At 42.8% G+C, this 24,944-nt stretch overlaps 1 protein-coding gene across 1 annotated transcript in view; it reads left to right on the top strand.

Moving 5' to 3' along the window:
- LOC121270245 (ADP/ATP translocase 4-like) overlaps positions 1–24,521 on the top strand; it is a 112,873-nt gene extending 88,352 nt beyond the window's left edge. Inside the window, exons 5-6 of the mRNA XM_041175592.1 lie at positions 1,659–1,784; positions 24,330–24,521. Of these exons, the coding sequence (XP_041031526.1) occupies positions 1,659–1,784; positions 24,330–24,521 (318 nt within the window). The remainder of the gene's footprint in view (positions 1–1,658; positions 1,785–24,329) is intronic.
- The last annotated feature ends 423 nt before the right edge of the window (positions 24,522–24,944 follow it).

The following is a 24,944-nucleotide window of genomic DNA, read 5'->3' as shown; positions in this document are numbered from 1 at the left end:
TTGCCCTATGATGAGAAGCTGGGTAAACTGGGCCTGTATTCTCTGGAGTTTAGAAGAATGTGAGGCAATCTCATTGAAATGTACAAGATTCTGAAGGAGCTTGATAGGATAGATGCTGAGAGATTATTTCTGCTGATCGGGGGATCCAGAACACGGGGGCACAATCTCAGGATAAGGGGCCAATCAATTGGACTGAGATGACGAGAAATTGCTTCACTCAGAGTTGTGAATCTTTGGAATTCTTTACCCAAGAGGGTTGTGGATGTTCCATGATTAAATACATTTAAGTCTGAGATAGACAGATTTTTGGTGTCTCAGGTAATTGAGTTATGGCAAGCAGATGAGAAAGTGTAGTTAAGATCAGCCATGGTTGTATTGAATGCAGAATGGGTTCGATGGGCTGAATGGTCTACTCCTATTTCTTGTGTTCTTGTTTTGAAGGTACATAGGCAAGTTGAAACAGAAGAAAAGCAGAACTTCATCTTTCCCCAGTAATTGAACAACGTGATTGTTTTCTCCTAATTGTGGTTCATTGGAAACCACAATAACTTTCACTGGATACTAAGGGGCTGTGTGCAGTCTTGTTAATCCTAATAGGCAGCTAAATCCAGTGATCAAATTTGAGCCAATATTGTGAAGTCAAAAGAAAAAAAGACCTGTATTTATGTAGTGCTTTTTACTATCATAGGATGAACTAAAGCGCTTTACAGCCATACAGATAATTTTGGATTATAGTCGCTGTTGTAGGAAATGTAACAGCCAATTTGCACACGGCAGGCTCTCATAAACAGCAATATGTTTCTATGATGCTGATTTGTGGGATAAATATTGGCCAGGACACTAGGGATAACTCTCCTGCTCACCTTCAAAATGGTGCCGTGGGATCTTTTACAGGATGCAGGACCTTGGTTTAATGATTCATCTGAAAGATGAATTCCAACAGTACAGCATTCCCTCAGGACTATACTGGAGTGTAAGCCTTAATTTTTATGCTCAAGTGCTGGAATAGGCCTTGAACCCACAGCCTTATGACTGAGAGACAAGAACTGTACCAATTCAACCACAGCTGATACCTAAAGTTGGGACCAACCCACACCTTTCATTTATCAGAAATGGCTTTGCTTGGTTCAGTTGTGCTCACGTTTTACCATGATTTAAAACAACTGATTGGTGTTGAAATGCCTGCTTTGAGCGCATGAAGCATGACCATCTCTCTGAAATGCTGTAATGTGTGCCAATGTATAGTACTTAAAACATGAAAAAGGAGAGAGGTTGAATAATATTCAATTCATTGGAATTGCCAACTTCTTGATTTGAGCTTAAGCTGAAAGGGAGTGAATACACGCTGTAGAACCCCTCCACTGAGGTGAGTATAGTTAAAGGTTTGCCCGAGTGGTCCGTAATATTAAATGAAAGGGATATTTGCAGTGGTCTCGGAGCAAGTCTGACATTTAAAGCAAAATTGTATGAAAACATCAGCTGTTGAAAATTTACCCCTGTATTTTTTACATCATCTCTGTATTAGTGGTAAAGAGTTCACAAAATTTTCATTCCAGTGATTTCACTGAAAAGCAATCTGCTCTGCCCATGCAATGAAAAAGAAAATTTACTCTAATTTTAGCAAGCAATAGTAAAAACTGTTCTGTTATTTTCCACAGGGTGTGTTACCAGACCAGAAGAATACTCCAGTCTATGTGTCATTTATGATTGCTCAAGGTGTAACCTCATTTTCTGGGATACTGTCTTATCCTTTTGATACTGTAAGACGACGCATGATGATGCAGGTTTGTACTGGAATTTGAAGTTAATTCTTGGGTTGTGAGTTGTGCAGAATACAAACTGTATCCTCATTTGAATTAATGAATATTGTATCATAACATTCAGCTTCCATCTACAACTGGAAAGTGGAGAAGATATAATTTCACTAGAAACACTGTGCATTTTTGGACATCCCTCCTGCATCCTTCTGTATACAGAGAAAAGCTTTAGTTGATTTTCCAGACACTGCTTGTTAATTTCAATAATTGTATATAAGGGAAGTGTTGGATCCTAGTCATCAATATGTTGGATCCTGTTTGCATGCTTGATGTGAGGGGTGGCCAGTTTGGTACTAATGATAGATTTGAGTAGCAGACACTTCATAGTGAGAAAATATTTATTTACAAAGATATTCAGCAGTAACTAAACATGTGCTTACACTTCAAACTCTATCTCTATACTATTCCAACTACTAACTACTGGAATCTCCAGTTAATTTCTTCATGCCAGCCTTGAATGTTTGAACTATCTTTTCGGCCAGTCCATTTGAGGAAGAGTGGTACGGTGAAGTTTTTACTTGAGTGATACCGTTGAGGCTAATAAACCACTGAAACTCGGCACTCATAAATGCCGAGCTGTTACCAAAAGCAACCACTTCTGGTAGTCCGTTATGGCAAAACTTTGATGTAACTTCAGTTGTAGCAGAAGACGTTGGTGATTTCACCTCATATATGTCCATCCATTTTGAATGGGTATCAACAATGAGTAGAAACATTGACTATGTAGGATCTTGCATGTGCAACCACACCCATGGTCTTCCTGGCCACTCCCAAGGATGTAATGGAGCTGTTGAAGGTAACTTTTGCAGTTGCTGACAATTCTTCACTAATCTCTCTCTTTCTCCATCCATCCCAGGCCACCATAGGTAGCTGCGTGCTTTGATCTGAATTCAGGATATTCCTAGATGTGCACTGTGTAGTTCAATTAGCTCTCTACCCTTTGAAGGTACTATCACTCGTGCTCCCCACAATAAGATACATCCTGGCTGGTTATTTCAGTCCTTCTGTTAAAATATGGTTTCATTTAGTCAGATTACAGGCTCTTGTGACCAACCATGAAGTACTTGTTCTCGTATTTGCGATAGTACTTAGTCCCTACTTGTCTGGTCTCTGATCTGTTGAGCACATACCGGTGATGAAGCTAAGAAATGTAACAACAAAATTAAGCATCGATGTGTCTTCTCTGCCAACCCATCCTTCGTTTTGGTTAGAGAGATGCTGAATTCTTTCCATTTTTCTTTGTCCTTTTCCCGTAGTACCAACTTTGACCTGAAGGAATCTTGCAGTGTGTGAAGGTCTTTCAGCAAGTTTTCTTTTTGCTTTTGGAGGTTACTGTCCTCATCTGTCCTTAAGCAAGGTCTTTTCAAGTTCCTTCTGCTGTTCTTCCATGCTTTGGCTTAAGACAGCCTGCAATTCTTCAGGTTGTTGAGTCTTTACACACTCCTTTTCCAAATCAGAAACGCTCTCAGTGGTCCCTCAAGGTCGATCACCCCTAGCCAGTTTCGCACTAGGAGGCTTGGTCCTCTGCCTCTCAATACCAGCACTGGTAGCTTTACAGATTATGGGAGCCAATGAACTTGATGCCTTCGACTTGGGATGTCTTCACCCGTATATGTTTTTAATTGGGTAGTTGTTTCTTCCAAATTTAATTGATGTTCCCCATTACTCGGATATTTGTAGGTATGTTCCCCAATTACTGTAGTGAAAGCTCCTGTGTCTACTTCCATTCGAACAGGTCTACCATTCACTTTCACTGTTACATAGATTGATTCTGTTTTTCCGACCTTCAAGTTATACAACAAATAAATAACTGAATCTGTTGCTTCAGGCTCTTCTACATTGTAGGTCTCACTGTTTTTTTAATTTCATTTAGAAGTTTGCTTGAGTCTTTCCTTACACTCTCATTGTGACTGTTTTTGTGACAATAAAAACATTCTATTTCTTTTAAAGTGTCAGTCGTTAAAAGATTGTTTATTTCCACCTTTATTGATATCGCTCCATGTTTTGCCTGCTGAGTCGTTTTTTCTCATTTTCCTACTAGCCAGGGCTCTTTCCCGCCTCTCATTTTCACGGCCTTTTTGGCTGGGGCTTCCCACCCGATGTGGAGGACGATGCCATTTTGTATGCCCTGTGTGGCTTTCAAATCTAACTTCACTTTCCATTGCCAGTGCAACCTCTAGCGGCTTCTTTAAATCCAAATTTGCTTTAGATAACAATCACTTCTGAATTGTGTCCTCATTCACACTGTACATTAACCTATAAGCATATTGTTTAAGGATCACAATGCTCTGTTAATTGTTTCATGCATGCCACATAGCTTGCAACTGTCTCCCCTGGGCCTCTAATTCTTGAATTAAACTTGAACCATTGCATCGTTATTGAGGGCTTTGGTTGGTAAGGGCCCTTCACCAAGTCCACTAACTCCATCAAAATTTCTCAAGTCTGGGGCACTGGGTGCCATCAAACCTCGAATCAAACCATAATTCTTATTCCCACATGTGCATAAGAGGATCACCCGCCTCTTCTCTTCCCCCACAATCTCATTTGCTTGGAAAAAGAATGAGACACGCTCAGTACAGTGGGACCAATCGTTTGTTGCTGGATCAAAAGGACCAATTGTTCCGAATTGCAGCATGCTGTGAGGAAGCGACTTCGATGATTTGAATGGAGCTTCTACTTATAATTGCTGTGCGAGGTACAGTGCCGATTTCGTTTCTCTTGCTTGCTTTTGTTTAACTTGTTTAATCCTTGTCGCCACTTTTTTGGATCCTAGTCATCAGTATGTTGGATTCTGTTTGCATGCTTGCTGTAAGGGGTGGTCGATTTGGTACTAATGATAGAGTTAAGTAGCAGATACTTCATAGGTAGAAACTGTGTTTTTTTACGAAGATACTCAGCAGCAACTAAACTCTCACTTCAAACTCTATCTCTGTGCTACTCCAACTACTAACTACTGATTACAGACCACTAACCGCAGAGGTAACCTTTGCTATTCTGCCATTGGATACTCAGATCGTGTGATTTTACATCAAGCAGGTTTATTCTTAAGACAGTTCAGCAGAGCAATTCCTTTTCCCCTGGAGTGTTACAGCTATGCCCGTTTATTGGTGAGCCAGTGCCCATCACCTGTTTTAACAATGAATTTTCTTAACAATATAATTGCCATACAACATAATTGCCAGTCAACATGATTGTTATTGGACCGTGACAATATAATTACCAATACATTGACAGATTCCCTTCTTTTTCTTTTAAATTAGTTTTGAAAAATGTTTGAACATTTTTTTCACATCAAACAATAGGAAACAAATCACATATTTTCACATTATAGATCCCACATTTCCTTTACCATATAACTAAATAATTACAAAGCAAAAACAAAAAATTGGTTTTCTATTTCGTCATTGTAACATAAGATGGCCCTCTTCCTATACATTTAGTAATTTCTTAGAGCAGGCATTTCTTTTTGTAAAATAGTCTGATAATTGGTGACTTGTGTTAACCCATCATATCTTAGAGATCTCCCTTCTAACATTTCTCTTCTGCTAGCTAGGTCTATTCTTAGCCTATTTTAGTGACAATTTTCGTTGAATGAACATTATCCCAAAGGGACCAGCTATCAAAATATCATTCTATGGGCAAACTTTTCTCACATTGCCCCTTGTTAGTATTCAGCCAGTATATTGGATAAGTAGACCCCTATCCCTGTTGCTTCTACTGAATCAGTGTTTCAGCAGCTAAGGCACTTTTCACTACCCTTTTTATATTCTTTAATTTCCCAAGCCAATGGGTAACATTTATCATTCTTTCCTACCAAGAATATGATAAACACCGCTGTGCTAGAATATCCATCTGGAAGTTTGGCATGTGAAGCATCTCTAAAAATGACCAACCTCATCTCATCCAAGGCTGGAAACTCGAATGTGCATTTCTCTGAATTCGATTTCTTTAATGTTTTATTTGCTCTCAGAACTTCCTCAACTGTAGCATGCTTCATTATAGTACTCAGTACTCAGTTCCAACAGGTCATAACTACCATCGGGTCTAGTCTGAGTGCACAAGCAGTTCAACTGCCCAATCAAACGTCTCAATTGTCTGTTTCTTCCTTAGATGCAGGATCTTCTTTTTGTGAGGATCTGAAATATTTATTGGGACGGGATTGACATTTTCTAAATAAGATTCTTGATTTAATGTCACTTCTGATTTGTTCTGCTTGATGTCTAAACCTATGTATTTAAAGGCCCCTGAAGCCTGGCTTCCAACCTTAAATTCCTTCTTTATTTTATGGATCACCCGTTGCCCAAACTCTACAGAAACTCGCCACAGAAAAACATCAACATGCATGATAAAGATTTCTGATAATTTCTCCTTGTGATACCATTAGAACATCACAGGGTCTGCCTTTAACTGAATGCTTCCTTTTTTACCAGGATGGACCTCACGGAAAAATACCTACTCTTGATACATCATTCAAGCCATAAACACATTTGTTCAATTCCCACAGCGTTCCTTCTATATTGTCATCTTCTTTAGGTGGTTTCAAAAATACTTCCTTTGAAATTTCTCACCCCGCATAAATGTGGCTTTTATATGAATCGATTTGCACTCCCAGGAATATGATGCTAAAATGGCTTCAAAGAAATTTTCAAGCTCACTTTCCTTGCAGTAGGGGAGTCCACACTGACATCTTGATCCCCAAGTCTTTCTTCAAAACCTTGAGCCATTAGTCTAGCTTTAGCCTTGTACATGCCATCAGTAAGCAACTTCTCTGTACAGATCCATCTGTGTAATAAAGTTGGCTGTCCCCTGTCTGGTATTTCAGTATATACCTCAAAATTCTTTCCAACTCTTTTTGTTTGGCTTCTTTTATCAGCTTATCTTCCAATTTATTAACAGCTACTAAAACCTTCCAATCTCGAAACTCAGCCAGCATTGAATCATCCATCCTTTGCTTTACCACAGAGTTGCCTGTATTTGATAGGAAAGTAACTGGAAATGACTGTCTTCCTAGAAATTTTTTTAGGGCAGCAGCCATTTGGTCCAGAAGAGAGTCTTTACCTCGAATTGAACCCCCATCAATACTACAAGTCTATTGATATGAGAAATGCATGCACAATCGAGTAACTTAAATGCCAGTACAGACTCTGGGATTTCAAGTTCAAATCTTTTCAATCTCTTATACCATCTATCAAAGTCCATAATATATTCCTACGTGGACTGATCATCTGTTTTTTTAAATCTATCAAAGGTTGACCATGCTTGATATGCTTCCAATAAATCATCCTTTTTGTAAAACTTATCCAAAAACTGTAACAGAAGGTCCAGTCTCTTTGAAGAAGTCATATGGACTTGAAACATTAACTTTGTTTCCCTCTCCACAGATGCTGCCAGACCTGCTGAGTTTTTCCAGCATTTTGTTTGTATCAGAGCTCCAGCATCTGCAGTATTTTGCTTTTATCCAATCTCTCTTTGTTATCATAATCATCCACATTCCATTCTTAAAATACTTTACTGCTAAAAAAAGTCAGCTAAACGGCAGAGCATATTGAACAGAGAGGACAACAGCAATATGAAAAAAACTTACTTCCTAGAATTTCTGGGAGACTTCAGTCTGTGCATTTAACAGCTATTCACTGGAACAGTTTTTAAAAAGAGGCAGAATTTTATCTTTCACTTTAGGGGTTTCCCTCACAGACTTGGTGATAGTTTGGTCAGGTCTATCTCAGTCTAGTTTCATAAAATCGCTGGGCCGAAGAAGCATTGACTGCCTTTGAGAGAATTAGGATGTTGGAAGATCATCTGACACATAAAACTATGCCATGGATATTCACCAAGGGACTCGAACCCTTTAAAAATGGCGGGTGGAAAATGATTCTGGGATTCTTGCTCCTGTTCCCATTTCTGGCAATTTTGGCCAGTGCAGGATAAGGGCACAGGCCCTGAGGCAGCATTCCCACCCTTGCCGATTCCATTGTGAGTGTGGGCAGTTCAAACCTCCCTCCAATTTTTTGGATGTTTTTTTTATTCGTCCATGGGATGTAGGCACTGGCTAGGCCAGTATTTATTGCCCATTCCTCATAGCCCTTGGTCAGAGGGCATTTAAAAGTCAACCACATTGCTGGGGGCCTGGAGTCACATATAGGCCAGACCAGGTAAGGACAGCAGATTAGTGAACCAGATGGGCTTTTACAACAATTGGTAATGGTTTCATGATCATCATCAGACTCCAATTCCAGATTTTTATTGAATTCAAATTTCACCATCTGCTGTGGTGGGAATCAACTCTGGATCCCCTGGGTCTCTGGAGTACTAGTCCAGTGACAGTACCACTACACCACTGCCTCCCCCTAGTCAAGTTTCAAGATCAAGTGTCATGAAAATATAATAATTTTCATAATGTTATTGTGATTTATTGTAAAAGTGGGTAATTAGTGGGTTTTGGATTAATTTATCTGTGTGTAGGTGTGTGTAAGATTTAATTGAATTGGAGACAATTGGTCTGGAGGCTTTGAATTATCAAAAAGAAGCTAGGTTTGAAATGCTAAATAGGTAAACATGGCCAAAGATTTAGAATGTGAGATGTGAGGAAAATTTGCATTTGTAGATAAATTAGGTTAGTTTGAATTTCAGTGAGATGGTAAGATGTTACACTTAGCCAGAAGAAGCTAAGCCAAACATTGTGTTTACCTTTTCCAAAGGTTACTGATAAAATTAGTACTATGAAAGATTTATATTATGAGAAAAGTTAAGTCCCAAAGACCTATTGGAACGATGGAATTTGCAGTACAAATGGAGAAACATGTATAAAGGAGATGAGGCTATCAGCGGGATTTTATGCACCCGCCCATTGCCGCAATCTCTCGTTCCTGCTGCAAGTCCATGAACTTCTGGCTGGGGCGCCGCCTTGCCGGTGGCAGGTCCCGCTTGCAACGGGGCCGGAAAATCCCGGTCTATGTGTCAGAGGAGAGGGCATTCAAAGATCTAACACAAGTGTGAAAAGCCTCCAGCCTCGATGATCAAGTACTGGCCAGGGTATTTTGTTGCTTTGCCTGGGTCTGTTTAAATCTATTTGTTTTTACTGTTGCTTTAACAGAGGTGTAACTGGGAGCCAGATTAATTAGGGGTTTCCGGAGTTATTATAGTAATTTGTAGATCTATGTATGTGCTTGAAATCTTTTGTTAGTAAATGTTTAATTTAGTTATCTAAAAACCTCTGATGTTGTGCTAGCCTTATTACCTAAATTCAAGGCACACACCTCGAAATAAAATACAAATTGCAAAATCGTTGTGACCGCGTGATCAAGTTTCCCTCGCAATTTGATCCGCCTGGCACACATCATCTGCCATGTCATAACATCGAGCCCCTTCTATAAGTAGACATGGTTCATAGCCTCTCAGAGGAGTCGTGAACCACAGGGGAAACCCAGTACCGAGTTACCAGCCACAAAAAGAAACAGGCATTCAACATTCCCATTGAAATACATTGGCCTTCTTACCTTCTTATAAATCAATCAGTTACAGCCATTTATAGTATCAATTTCAAAAGCTTTTATCCACTTAATTCCTCTTAAATCTTGTGTAAATAAACATACAAACGACATAAAAGAAAAATTAGCATTACAAGGTATTAGAGATGTCAGTCAAACCAAGTTTTTACTTTCAAGCTGTATAACCACTGCTTGCAAAGCTGAGTACATTAATCATTCTTGGAGCTCAGTCAGGCATTCATATCGAGGTCAACTGGAAAAAAAACTGCTTCCTTTGAATAAATTGGCCAGCTAGATTTAATAACTAAAATAGAGAATACAATGGTAATGGTCAACCTCAACTTTATGGCATGAAATAGCAGTCAACTAGGAATATGGGAACAGGAGGAGACCATTTTAACCCCTTGAGCCTTTTACACCATTCATTGAGTTTGTAACTGATCTGCAACCTAACTCCGTTACACCTTGGGCAGTCTCCCTTCATATCATTGGTTAACAAAAGTCTTACCGATCTTGGATTTAAAGTTAATAATTGAGCATCAATTGCCTCTTGCAAAAGAGAGTTCAAAATTTCTGCCATCCTTTGAATTTGGAAGTGTTTAACATCTTCACTCCAGGAAGGCTTGGTGCTAATTTTAAGTATGCCTCCTTGTCCTGGACTCTCAAACCAGCAGAAATAGCTTCTTTCTGTCTCTGCCCTTGCAGTTCCCCTTAGTATCTTAAAAACTTTGACCAGATCACCCCTTAACCATCTAAATTCCAGGGAATACAGTCCGAGTTGTGTAATCTCTCCTCGTAATTTAACGTTTAGAGTCTGATAAATCTATGCTGCATTCCCCCTAAGGCCAAATACCCTTTGATACGTGTGGTGCTGAGAACTGCATACAGTATTCCAGGTGTAGTCTAACCAAGACTTTGCATAACTGTAGCATGACTTCTACTCCTTTGTATTTCTCATTCTTTAGATATAAAGGCCAGCATTCTATTAGCCTTTTTAATTATTTTCTGTACCTGTTCACAATATGTTAGTGATATTACCTGGTTTCTCAATTGTCTTTGAACTCCTCCACTGCTTTTAGCTCTTTGCCATTTAGAAAGCACTCACTTCTAATATTCTTAAATCTAAAAAGTGGCTGATTAGTTGTTGATTATATTCAAGACAGAGGTTGACAGATTTGGGGATAGTTCAGGAAGGTGGAGTTATGGTAGAAGATCTTGTTGAATGGGGGAGCAATCACGAAGGACCAAATAGCCATCTCCATCTTCTATTTCTTATGTTCTCATGACTTTACATTTGCCAACATTGAAATCCATTGGCCGCAGTTCTGCCCATTCACTTATTCTATCAATATCTCTGTAATTTTATAATTCCATTTCCATTGTTTACAATGCTGCCTGGCTTTGGCAAATTTGAAGGTGATTTTCTATCCTAACATCTAAGTTGTTAATAAAATTAGTGAACAGTTGAGGCCTCAACACAGATCCTTGCATCGCATCACAAGTCACATCCTCCCATTTGAACCCTTATTCTCTGTCTCCTGCTGCTTTAGCCAATTTCCTAACCAGGTCAACAATTTGCATTCAATTCCACAAGCTTCAGCTTTAGTTGACAGTCTTTTCTGAGGGATCTTAATCAAGCCAGGGGATTGATCCTGGTGCGAGAACAGCAGCAAGCATGCCTAAAAGTGAGTTGTCAACCTGGTGAAGCCACAACTACCTGCATGCCAAACAGTAAGCAGCATGTGATAGCCAGAGCTAATTGATCCCACAACTAATGAATCAGATCTTTGCAGTCCTGCCACATCCAGTCGTGAATGGTGGCATATAAGTAAAGAACTAACTAGAGGAGGAGACTCCATAAATATCCCCACCCTCAGTGATGAGGGAACCAGGCAAAACAGTGCAAAAAAACAAGGCTGAAGCATTTGCAACCATCTTCAGCCAGAGTGCTGGATCTTGGCCTCCTCCTGAGGTCCCCAGCTTCACAGATACCAGTCTTAAGCCAATTCGATTCATTCCACATGATATCAAGAAACAGCTGACAGTGCTGGATACTGCAAAGGCTATGGGCTTGACAACATTCCAGCAGTAGTATTGAACACTTAAGCTTCAGAATGAGCTGCATCCTTGGCTGAGCTGTTCTAGTACAGCTACAACACTGGCATCTATCTATCTGGCAATGTGGAAAATTACCCACATACGGCCTGTCCACAAAAAGAAGGAAAAATCCAGCACAGCCGTTTACCGCCCCATCAGTCCACTCTCAATCATCATCTAGGGAATAAACAGGTTGTCAACACTGCCAACCAGCAACACTTACTTCGCAATAACGTGCTCCACTGATACTCAGTTTGGGTTCCAGCCAGGACCTCTCAGCTCCTGACTTCATTATAGTCTTGGTCCAAACATGGACAAAGCAGATGAACTTGGGGTGAGATGAGGGTGACTGCCCTTGACATCAAGGCAGCATATGACCGAGTGTGGCATCAAGGAGTGCAAGCAAAACTGAAGTCAGTGGGAATCGTGGAAAATTCTCTAGTGTTTGGAGCCATACCTAGTTAAAAGGAAGATGGTTGTGGTTAATAAAAACAGAAAATGCTGGAAAAACTCAGCAGCTCTGGCAGCATTGGTGGAGATATGGACCATATCCATATGGGCTTGAAATGTTAACCCTGTTTCTCTCTCCACAGATGCTGCCAGACCTGCTGTTTTTTCCAGCATTTTCTGTTTTTATTTCAGATTTCCAGCTTCAGCAGTATTTTGCTTTTATCCAGATGGTTGTAATTGTTGTAGGTCAATTATCTCAGTCCCAGGACATTGTTGCAGAGTTCCTCGTAATAGTGTCCTAGGCCCAGCCATATTTACCTGCTTCGTCAATGAGCTTCCCTCCATCATAAGGTCTGAAGAGATGTTCGCTGATGATTGATTGCACAATGTTCAGCACCATCTGTGACTCTGATACTGAAGCAGTCTGTGTCCTTATGCAGCAAGACCTGGCCACATTCTGGCTTGGGCCAACAATGCTCAAGAAGCTCAACACCAACCAAGACAAAGCAGCCTTCTTGATTGGCACTGCATCCACCACCTTAAATATTCACTCCCTCCACCACTGACATGCTGTGGCAGCATTGTGTACCATCTACAAGATGCACTCCAGCAACTCAGTAAGGCTCCTTCAACACCTTCCAAACCCACAGCCTCTACCCTCTAGAAGGACAATGGCAGCAGATGCATGGGAACAACACCACCTGCAAGTTCCCTTCAAGCCACACACCATCCTGACTTGGAGCCATATTGCCGTTCCTTAATTGTCATTAGGTCAGGCTTTGGGGAGTTAGGCAATGAGTTATTTGCTCCAGAATTTCCAGCCCCTGAACTGTTGTAGCTGCAGTATTTATATGGCTGGTCTAATTCAGTTTCTGGTCAATGGCAACCCCCACGATGCTGATACTGGGAGATTCAGCAATGGTAATGCCATTGAATGTCAAAGGGAGATGATTAGATTCTTTACACTGGAGATGACCATTGCCTAGAACAATCTAACAGTACTGTGAATGTACCTACACCACATGACCTGTAGCATTTCAAGAAGGTGGCTCACCACCACCTTCTCGAGTACAATTAGGGATGAGCAATACCTTGCCAAAGATGCCCACATCCCATGAAAGAATGAAAAAAAGACTGAATTTTCCCTGCTACTGGAGCAGTTTTACTTGCTGCTTCACATCCTCCAGCTTCTTTTCTCCTCCTTCACAGGAGACAAAAGTTTAAGGAAGCAGAAGAGAGGAGTTAAAGGGAAGGGAGAGGTCAAAACTAGAAGAGAAAGAAAAGTAGAAAGGGGAATATTGAAGTTGAAAAAAATGAGAGGATGGAAAGGACTACGGGAGGGAGGAGGAGATGAGAGATAATCTTACTACCCTCAGTGCTGCTTCCAGGTGCTGTTCAACATGAAGGATAGGTGGTAATCAGCAGGAGGGGCCTTTGCCCATGTCTGACCTGATGCCATGAGATTTCATGGGTCAGAGCCAATGTTGAGAACTTTTAGGGATACTCAGTCGCAACTGTATTCCACGGTGCCACCGCCACCTCTGATGGTTTTGTCCTGATGATAGGCCTGACCAGCTGTATACGTTGGTGTCTGGGAGACCCTAATAGCACAAAGGCTCAGCTACTGCTGAATGGCAAACCAAAACATAAATAAAATCCACCAGACACTCCCACCATCAGAACACCTTCTTCCACCTTCGCACTAAACAGTCCTTCAACCATGCATACACCCATTGCACATCTGTCAAAACAGCTTCTGTCAAGGACATAAGGAGGCTACAAAAGGACATACGTTAAGTGAGGCAAAGATCTAGCAAATGGAGTACAATGTGGGCAAATGTGAAATTGTCCATTTTGGCAGGAAGAATAAAAAAGCTTACCTAAATGGTGAGAGATTGCAGAGCTCTGAGATTCAGAGGGATCTGGGTGTCCTAGTGCACGAATCACAAAAGGATAGTATGCAGGTACAGCAAGTAATAGGAAGGCTAATAGAATGTTATCATTTATTGTGAGGGGAATTGATTACAAAAGTAGAGAGGTTATGCTTCAGTTGTACAAGGCACTGGTGAGACCACATCTGGAGTATTGTGTACAGTACTGGTTTCCTTATTTAAAGAAAGTTGTAAACGCGTCAGAAGCAGTTCAGAGAAGGTTTACTAGACTAATACCAGGAATGGGTGGGTTGTCTTATGAGGAAAGGTTGGACAGGTTAGGCCTGTATCCACTGAAATTTAGAACAATTAGAGGCTACTTGATTGAAACCTTTAAGATCCTGAGGGGTCTTGACAGGGTGGATGTGGAGAGGATGTTTCCTCTTGTGGGAGAATCTAGAACTAGGGGTCACTGTTTAAAAATAAAGGGTCACCCCTTATTTAAGACAGAGATGAGAATTTTTTTCTCTGAGAGTTGAGAGTCTTTGGAAGTCTGCTTCCATCGTCTTTTCAGGAAGATAGTCTTTGAATATTTTTAAGGCAGAGCTAGATAGATTCTTGATTAACAAAGGGGTGAAAGGTTATTGGGCATAGGCTGGAATGTGGGGTTGAGGTTATAATCAGATCAGTCATGATCTTATTGAATGGCGGAGCCAAGCTTGAGGGGCCAAGTGGCCTACTCCTGCTCTTAATTTGTATGTTCCTATGTAAATCAAATTAGAACGTAAAATACCCAGGGCCCAATTTTAACTCCACATGTCTAGCTGAAACCAGGTCAGGGAATAGTTAAAAAGAGAGCAGTCATCTACTCTGTCTGCTCACCCTGTTTTCCCACCATATCCTGGTGTTAACCTGCTCTTTTGAACCAAGTGAGTGGGACATTGCAGGAAGGGTGCAGGGTCCTCCTTTAAATATGTTGACCAGGTTCCAATTCCAATCCAATCGGGTCCCATGGCACCAAAACCCAGCCTCAGCTGGGGAGCATTGATGGCTTTCCTGTCAGGACAGACCTGGGCATGTATTGTGGGTCAGGAGACATGTTTCCTTGTGGGCCAGAAGAAACACTTGTTCGGATAATTATTACCCTCTTTTTAACAGATATGTGAAAGCTAGATACAGTAATATGTCTAATAGATAACTTCATTTATTGTTTTGAAACAGTCATGACAACATGACTGTATATACGTGTATATACAGTCTAAGTTTAGAAAACTTCCCAGAAATCGTTACTGATTATCTATTCAAGGTGTTCATGGCACCTCTCCTTGAAGATAGGTAAAGTTTCTAACTGAGTTAAGCTTTGTATCCCTTTTTTATACCATTTTTCACAAACAAGTATCTTTGTCATTAACTAGCACATTGTCCAGTGCTGACTTGAGTTTCAACTTTGGGTAGTTTATGATCCTTGGATCATAGAACAGATTGCTGCACTTACAAACAAAGGTGACCATCATCCTGTCAAGATATTGTCCTATTGTCTAAAATTTCATCCTTCTCCAATGTCCTTCTGTTGTAGCGAAAATGGAGCCAGAGGCCTGAATCGTGAAGTCTCGTCCATAAGCAATGCACTTAACATTTTCACAGGAGCAAAAATAGGTCCAGGTCAGGCTTTGCGCATGTGGGGTTCACGGAGATGCCTGACCATAGGAGTCAGCAGCTGCCTCCGGTCATGCCATTTTGGTGTAAGAAGGTCTGAAACCCAATGTGCGCAGCTCAGACCTGGTAGGAGCAGGCCTGAACTTTATGGATTCATTATGATAGCCAGGATACCCTTTTGGATATCGCCTTAGGACTCCTTTGGGGGAGGTCAGGTATATTTTGGGGTTGCTAAAAGTAGGGATGAAGTGCATGAAGAGTGCATAAACTCACCGGAAATGTGAAGCTCATTGGAACTGTCAAAAGCAACTGTCAGAAGTGCCAAGATGAACTGTCAAGGCATTTAAAACTCTTGCCCTTTAATTCCTTGAAAAAACTGTTTGGAGCATTTTTTTAAAAAAGGATTACTTGCGATTTCACTGTTGACATAACAATTGGTGCTGCATGATCGATTTCACAATCTGACATTACTGCAGTCGGTGACTGCCATTGCACAGATTTATTGACGGCTCTAAGTGGTTATAGACTCTTTGAAGTCGGACTAAAATTTCTAATGTTTTTACAAGGGATTATGCAATTGAATTAAATGTTTGATGTTAGAAAGGATAATGTAGTTGAAGGAATTAAATGTAGTAAATGAGTTTTATGAATGAGTGTTTTTAAAATAATGGTCTGAATTTTGCGCTTGACCTCGGCAGCGGGTGGACAGCTGATCCCCGCTACTGAAACAGGCCACGCTGCCATTTTGCACGAGTGGGCCAATTAAGGCCCGCCCAGCAAGATTCCGACTCCCATGTTTATCGGGAAAATTAAATCGGCAGTGGGCGTGTTCAGACCGCCAGTTCCAATGGGGAACCGGCAGTCTGTATAAAGAGCGACCGGGCAGCCTCCTTTAGGCTGTTCACCATGGCCAGTCATCAGGCAGCACAAGATTTGAGGGCAGAGGAGGAGGAGGGGGGCAGGCTGCAGGGTAGGCCAGCGGGGGACCACTGTGCCCCTCGGTTCTCAGATGCCTGCCTTGCTGTCCTCAAAGAGGTGTCCAACCATAGGAATGTCTTGTTTCCGGAGGATGGGAGGAGGAGGGCCCCCCACGTCACCAGGCAGGTGTGGCAGGAGGTGGCAGAGGCTGGTAGCTATCATTATGATATGCAGTGCACCGGAACGCAGTGCCGCAAGCGCTTCAATGATTTATTGCGCTCTGGAAGGGTGAGTACCATGTCAGCCTTGGCCATTTGACCCAGCAGGTAGCCTTAGCCTTTGAGACCCCCCTGCCATGTCTTAGTGTCGTTACTGCATTGGGCATTTGGTGCATGCAGGGTGGGCAAACAGATAGTGACCATGCTTACATCAGCCTTAGTGGTTGAGGAGAAGATGGGTTCTCCCTGCAGCATATGTTGGTGTTTGTCGCATTTGAGTAGTCTGGGGGCAACTTGCAGGGGAGGCAGCTAGACATATACTCAGAACTCCAACACATGTCTTATTGATGATGATGAGATGGTGGAAGGGGAGCCTCAAGGTGTCGTGGCCAAGAGCCATCTGCTGGCCTCGGCGCCACACCTAGTTGCGCTTCATTGCCATGGGCGCTAAGACCCGTGTGTTATTCAAAGTGATGGACGCTGAATGTGCATAAGGTGTCCGTTGGGGGAGATGTTTGAGACCAGCCGTACTATCTTCTGGGGACTGATCATCAGTAGTATGGACGGGCTACTGTGGTTGGGGTGCGGCGTGCGCGTGCAAAGTACATAAGCGATCAGCCCTAATAAATGCTCTTCTATGTTCTGCAGGCAAAAACTGAGAGCAATATGCGGGAGCAGCAGCGGACTGGTGATGGGCACGCTGTGCTGCAGCGCCTCACCACTTATGAGGAGAAGGCCATGGAGCTGGGGAGGAGGCAGGCGGCCAGGTTGGCAGGTGTCGGCGAGGCTGGGGTGCAGCGGCCAGGTATTTGAGGGCCACAGTCCCATCCACACTCTCCCCACCATCCAAAGCACTGATGGTTGCTATAATCGTTAATGCAGCAACACTGCTCATTCACAGACTGATACAGTCAGACGTGTAGGTCATACACAAAGGTCCCTCGGGCCCTTGAGGATGCACATCTCTAGCACCTTCCAAAGTCGCCAAATCCGATTTGTGACCACTATCCCCATGGCCTAACATGCCATGGCATTGCTGGTGCACATCCAAAGACTTATTGCATCTTAGGAGGGTTTGTACCTCCATCACACTTTCAGCCAGTGCGTCCCAAATTACTCTGTCCAAAAGGTCCTCAGCACCTCATCTGTCAACCTCATGGCACTCAAATAAATGCCAGCACGTTAGTCATCCCTGCACCAAAGGGAAATGTTGCCTTCTGTTCACCCATTCTATGCCCCTCATAATGATATGAAGGTCAATAATGTGACCTGTCAATCTCCTGTGCTTCATGGCAAATGTCGCAAGTGTATGCAATGTTTCCTCATCACTCCAACTCTCCAGGCCAGCATGCATCCAAGTCAGGAACTTCTGCACTCTCCCCACTCCAATGCCATCCCTCCCATGAAACACAGGTCACAACTGAACGCAGAGGTGTAGATGTGGCCTCGACAGTGTTTTCTGCACTTGCAACATGACCTCCCTTTTCCTACATTCTATTCATTGGCTAATAAAGGCAAGTCTGGCTTCGACCTTGTTAAATGCCTTATGTTCCTGTTCTGCTACCTTAACGGGTCTACCCAGCAAGGTCCCTGTAATCGTCGTGACTTCCCACGGTCCTACCATTACTCATGTATTCTAGTACCTTGCCTGTGTTGCCCAAATGCTTAACCGAACACTTATCCACATAACATTCCATGTGGCATTCCTTAGGCCATCTGACCGCACTGTCTGTATGCGCGTGTAATGTTTGTGGTCTCCTCTTGACTACTTACCACCCCACCAATGTTCATCTCCTTAGGTTATTGAAGGGTGAGAGACTTATGAGGCTGGGGGGGAAAGGGATGAAAGGTGTTACTGTCTGAACGCCAACTGATGCACTGTCCTTGTTGTTAATTTCAGCATCACCACCGCATGGTCACCACCAACATGTCCAGAGCCCCCCATCCACACCTGAGGGCCAAGACTTGCAACTTGCGTCACATCCTTTCAGTGAGCCAGGCACCAGAGCAGCAACAAACACTTGGGTGGGGATTATGACGTCGGCTAGTGTCCCGGGGCACAGTGGAGAGGGCACTTCACAATCGCTGGAGGAGATGGCACAGAGAGTGCCGATGGCGCCAGCAGCCGGAAGACTGCAGGGGACTAGGCACATGCTGAGTCCAGCAGTGATGATGTGCCTCTGGAGATGTCAGCCATGCAGCAGCTGCAGGACAAGCGCAGGGTGCATGGGAGCATCTGGCAGGGTTGCATGAGGGTGTGCTTCAGTTGGTCTCTGTGGTGGAGGAGTTCAGGCAGAGTATCAGTGAAGGCATGAACCTCAGGGCAGAGCTTCAGGCTTCCTCCATTGAGAGATTGGCGACTGTCATGTTCATTCGGATTGAGAATCTTCTGATTGGTTATACTCTGACCTGCAAGCCCTCACAGTGCTAATGGCCACAGGTGGTCATTTGCAATGTGGGAGATGTTCAGGGCACCAAGTGTTGCCGCTCGGTGCCCATCCATCTGCGGTGAGCAGGGAGGTCCAATGTGACCTCACGTCGGCGCAGCAGCTGCCTGTTGTCACTGCGAGCTCCTCTCAGGGTGCTCCGGATGAGGGCAGCAGCTCTTCCACCCCTCTGCCAGTGACCGCTGCATCCGTTGAGGCTGCGACAACTAGGGAGGTGCCAGTTCTGGAACTGGCCATTCCCTCCCAGGCGGGGCCATTACAGGCTCCACGGGCCAGAGAACGGCCACCAAGGTCATCGAGGCCAACAGGACAGCAGAGTCAACAGGCTTTTTTACAAGCCACTCCGAGCGAAGGGGCCGCACCTAGACATAGCACCCACAAACGTAAGCATAAGGCACGTTAGGCACTCCACGGGTTTGCCACTGGTGATTTTGTGTTGGACCTAGATTAGGGAATATATAATTATGTATGTCAGAGTGACATTTGAGGTTTGTTTTGGTGGGAATAAAGTTCACTTTTCTGACCATAGCTGAGGGTGTTTCCTTTTTGCTGCATTTGTATGTTTCACAGATATCTCATGAGTGTTTGAATGGACATAGATGTTTCTGTACTAAGACTGTAGTTGCAGCTGATGAGGTGGAAGATGTAGCACCTAAGTGCCCAGTGTGGAAGCACCAGGCAATGCTGGTCCTGTTGATCAACGTGTGTGGAGCTAGCTGAAGATTCGTTAAATTAAAGTGTCCTAAGTGTCCCTGCCTCCTTGGTGTAGTAGCAGATCGACGTGCTGCCTCTCATCATTGCCCTGTGCTTCCTCATCCTCTGAGCCACTGCTGGATTCATCATGTACAGCCACAATTACTGTGTCAAGGTCTTCATCGTCAACTACACCCCCCCTTTCCAGCGCAGGATTGTGCAGAGCGCAGTATGCTACCACTATCAGAGAGATGCGATCTGGGGGGTACTGGAGTGTGCCCCCTGAGCGGTCCAGGCAACGGAAGCGCATCGTGAGAAGACTGATGGCTCTCTCCACCACAGCCCTTGTGGTGCCATGGCTCCTATTGTAGTGCTATTCAGCTTCTGTTCTTGGATGGCAGAGAGGTGTCATGAGTCACCTTCTGAGGGGATAGCCCTTATCACCCAACAGCAAGCCATCCAGCCGAGCCAGAGCACTGAAGAGTGCCAGCACTTGGGAGTGTCTGAGGATGTAGGCGTTGTGGGAGCTACCTGGGTACCTTGCACAAACTTACAGAATCTGCATCCTGTGATCGCAAACTATCTGCACGTTCATGGAGTGGAAGCCCTTCCTGTTGACGAAGGCACCGGGCTCACCTGCTGGTGCTTTGATGGCCACATGTGTGCAATCTATTGCACCCTGGACATGGGGGAAGTCAGCAATGGCTGCGAAGCGTCTGGCCACAGCGGAAGTGGATGAAGGTCAATGCCCGTCTGAACAGAGCATCTGTAACCTGCTTGACACAAGTGTGGACAGCTGATTGGGAGATACCACAAAGATCACCCACTGAGCCGTGGAAGGAGCCAGATGCATAGAAGGGGAAGGCAACTGTGACCTTCAGAGCAGCTGGCATGGGGTGTCCACCCAAACAATTAGGGGAGATCTCAGGGCCAATCATCTGGCAGATATAGTTGACTGTCTGCCTTGACAGATGGAGCCTCCTTCGGCACTGCACCTCAGTCATATTGTGGTAGCTGCTTCACTGCCTGTATACCCTGGCAGCAGGATAATGGCGTTTTCTGCGGCCCCTTCCACCTTCGACAACCTCTTGGCCCTGCACCCCTTGTGTCTGCGCCTGGCCTCCAAAAGGTGGCTCCCCTGGAGGCTGATTGTGCACTCCTGTCCTCCTTATTCTATCCTTCCCTTCCTCCTCACAGGAGCTGCCTCCAGTGGAGATGTCAGAACGCATACCCAGGCTAAATGAAGGCCTCCAGAAAGCTGCAGGCCCAATAAAGATTGCTGTCTGCAGAGTGCTGAGCTGAAGCTTCAAAGTACAGAGAAAGCTTTTGGAAATCGATCTGAACTGTTAACAATCACACAGGCAAGTTTAAAACACTTTCTGCCTTAAATACTTAAGAATAAACATAAACAATCCCTCTGAGCCCACTTAACACACCCATGGATGAGGTTTGTTAAAAAATCGGTTACCTGCCTGCCTGTTGGGCCCGTGTGCTGAGGCAAAGATCACACGGGCTTCTCAAATCGGCTTCAATTGCTGAATTAAGGGCCTTAACAAGGCCTTTAATTAATGGAGGGCGCACGTCGCGCTTCATAGCGCGCACGCGTGCTCACCTAAATATTGCAATGCCATGCGCTGACATTGGGATGCGCGCGCGACATTTTAAGCGCTGACGTGCAGGCTCCGCCACCCTCACGTCAGCCATAAAATTCTGCCCCATACTTAGAATACTGTGCACGATTCTGGTTGGTTGCAATGTGAAGAAGATATATATCAACTTTTTTTTAATCTTTAGATGTGGCTAGTGTGATGGTGTTTATAAATTTTTTGCTCCCACGTTGGAAGCACAGAGTCACAAACCCAAACTGCCTTCACCAAGAAGGTGGGGTTGAGCCATCTTCTTGAACCACTGTAGGTCCCAGGTATTTAAGAATCAAGAGCCACATGTAGGCCAGACCAGGTAAGAACAGCAGATTTCCTTTCCCAAAGTACATTAGTGAACCAGATGGGTTTTTACAGTAATTGACAATGGTTTTATGGTCATCCAGATTTTTATTGAATTCAGATTCCACCATTTCCCGTGGTGGGATTCAAACCCAAGCTCCTGGAGCATTATCCTGCATCTCTGGGTTACTAGCACCAATTACAATACCATTATGCCATCATCTCTCCCTATTAAAATGATACAGAAGGGGTAACAAGCATTCTAATGCAGTTAGAAGATTAGTTTATAACCCAATGTGCAGAAACATAATTTCAGTAAGCAAGTGGTTAATCTGTGGAACAGGCTCCTTAGAGAGATGTAGAAACAGGTATTGTTGATTCATTCAAATGCAAATTAGAGTTATTTTAAAAAAGTATTGTGTGACACAATATATGAGTAATTTGGGATATGACATTGTAAATGTAGCATGCTTGAAAGGAACAAACTTTGGACTAAAGTCTCCCAAAACTTTTCACCACTGGGTTTCTGCTTCTTATGTCTGGATCTGTTGTAAACTAATCGATATTGATTGATTCCCATGATTTTTTATTATTTCACTGGATGTGGACATCCCTAAGTGCCCTTGAGAAATTAGTAGTGAGCCACCTTCTTGAACAACTGCAGTCCAAGTGTTGTAGGTACATCCACAGTGTTGTTAGGGAGTTTCAGGATTTTGATCCAACAAAATTGAAGGAATGGCGATATAATTCCAAGCCAAGATGGTGTGTGACTTGCAGATGGTGGTGTTCCCGTGTGTCCGCTGCTTTTGTCGTTCTAGATGTTAATTTGCGTGTTTGGAAGGTGCTGTCAAAGGAGTCTTGGTGAATTGCTGAATTGCACCTTGTATGTAGTACACACTGCTGCCACTGAGTGTCGGTGGTAGAGGGAGTGAATGTTTGAAGTGGTGGATGGGGTGTCAGACTTTCTGAGTGTTGTTGGAGTTGCACTTATCCAGTTAAGTGGAGCGTATTTCATCACACTCCTGACTTGTGCTTTGTAGATGGTGAACAAGCTCTGCAGAATAGAAAGATGAGTTACTCACTGCAGAATTCCCAGCCTCTGACCTGCCCTTGTATCTACAGTATTCATATGGCTAGTCCAATTAAGTTCCTGGTCAATGGTAACCCCCAGGAAGTTGATACTTATACTGCAAATCTGAAATAAAAATGGAAAGTGTTGGAAATATTCCAGGAGTCATTTTCCACTCGAAATGTTAACCCTGTTTCTCTCTCCTCAAATGCTGCCAGACCTGCAGAGTATTTTCAGCGCTTATCTGTTTTTAGTCAGTTGCATTGTTCTTGTATCATTTGATTGCTAGGTGGTGGCAGGCAAACTAGATGGGCCCTGGTTTTGTCATCTCCTTGTGCTAGTCTCTTTCCCTTTCCTTTCGGAGAAGAAAGGTGGAATAGTATGGTGTGATGAGAGCATCCACTAGTTGCTGCTGGGATCGGAGTTGGAAGGAAAATGTGACCCTCTTCTACCTACCCCAAACATTCATAATCCCCATTTTTCTTATCCTTTCACCTATCCACTACCTGTTCCCCTTCCATCCCCTCTTCTTGAACAGTCCACTCAGTGCTTGTATCCTCCCCTTGCTTCACTGCGTCTTCCCTCACTCTAAACCTTCCCAACTGCTTTCTCCAAGGGAGAGTAGCAAGAGGCTGTGGCCTGCTCAACCAATTTCCCTACCTTGTCTTCCCATCTTATTTCTTCGAAGAGTTTGCTGGCTCTCAAAATTCAACTCTCCTTCATAAAAAAACAAACCTGTATGAGGAACAAAAATACCTGTCCTTTGTTTATGTCTTTCCCTCTTTGTCTCTTGGCTATGAGGGATTTGAATCTATTGTGCAGATATACATGGTTACTGTTTGACATTTACCAACTATCTGGTGGGGCTAATTAGTTGGCATCAAAATTGAACCAGTGATTTATTTTGAAAATTGAAGCATTTTAATTGAAGAAAGCACTTAACTCACCCCCTCAGTTTAAGTTTAATATGTTTTTTTAAAATACAGAATTATATAATCAGAACACTTCCTCTTTCACATAAATGTATAACCTATCTCTTTTTATATTGTGTGAATGTTACCTTGGTAAAGCTTTTGAAATGTGTCCTCTCGTTTTCAAATAATCTTAAGAAATAAGTAGAGAATGCTGTGTGCTAAAAGGAAATACATTGCCACTAGAGCTGAATGAACAGTACTGATACAGCCTGGAAATATAGATTCATAATCACACTGCATAATCCAAATTCATCTCAGTCATGTGAGCAAAAAAATCAAGTTTTTTGCAAGAGTCTAAGGCCTTGAGTAAAATTTGAATTAAAAATATTAGAAGACAATTCAATGGACAAATTTAGTAATTTTTTTTTCCTCAAATTTGTTAAACCCTTATTTTCCATTTAGAAGTTCCAGTTACTGAGGAGAAAAATGGCATCTGAAAAATTAATCTTATGGGAATTTAAGAGGCTAAATTGTGCAAAGGGTGATGTACCCTCAATGTAAAATAGCAGCTACTGCATGTTACAGTGTAGCATCTTTCGCATTGTAAATATCTCAGCAACACCTACTGAATGTATTCATAAAAAGTTATAGGTGAAATGTGTACTCCACGTAAAATATATATAATAGGCAGATTATGAAACTAAAGAATATACTGTGAATTTGAATCCTATCTTTTTTTTAAACCACAGAGCGGTGAAGCGATTAGACAATACAGTGGGACATTTGACTGTTTCACAAAGATCTATAGGAATGAGGGAATCGGTGCTTTCTTCAGAGGAGCCTTTTCAAATATCTTGCGTGGCACTGGTGGTGCTTTAGTGCTTGTGTTTTATGATGAAATTAAGAAACTGCTAATTATGCTGGAAGAGAAACTGATTTAAAAAGTTAGTTTCAGAATTCAAATGTGTGTGTTAAGCATTGTTGTACATTTGCTGAATGGATTTTTCCTTGGGCAATGTATTTTTATAATTAGAAAAAAATGAGTTTAAAAACCTTTACTTGCTCTTATTTTTAATCACTAAAACACTTTGGTTGTTGACCCTTAACTATGACCCATAACTAGAACCTTGAATTCAAATTCCTAATGCTGTTTGTCATGAGTTCATGAGATATTATGTTCCTGCTATTTAATTGAGCCCTGTAGGTGACAAGGCATTCCAAAATGCTGACTGGTCATGGAAATTCATAGGTCAGCCATTCTACCTTTCTAATTAGAGAATGGTGTATATTGGCAAGAGTCTGAAAAGGGGTATAATTCTTATACTGTGTGTCCCTGTTGATTGTGTTCCCTACCATCATTTATA

This window comes from Carcharodon carcharias, chromosome 1, assembly GCF_017639515.1.
Source record: "Carcharodon carcharias isolate sCarCar2 chromosome 1, sCarCar2.pri, whole genome shotgun sequence".
Classification (NCBI taxonomy): Eukaryota; Metazoa; Chordata; class Chondrichthyes; order Lamniformes; family Lamnidae; genus Carcharodon; species Carcharodon carcharias.
The sequence above is the reverse complement of the archived record's forward strand: the minus strand, read 5'-3'. Positions and strand labels throughout refer to the sequence as shown.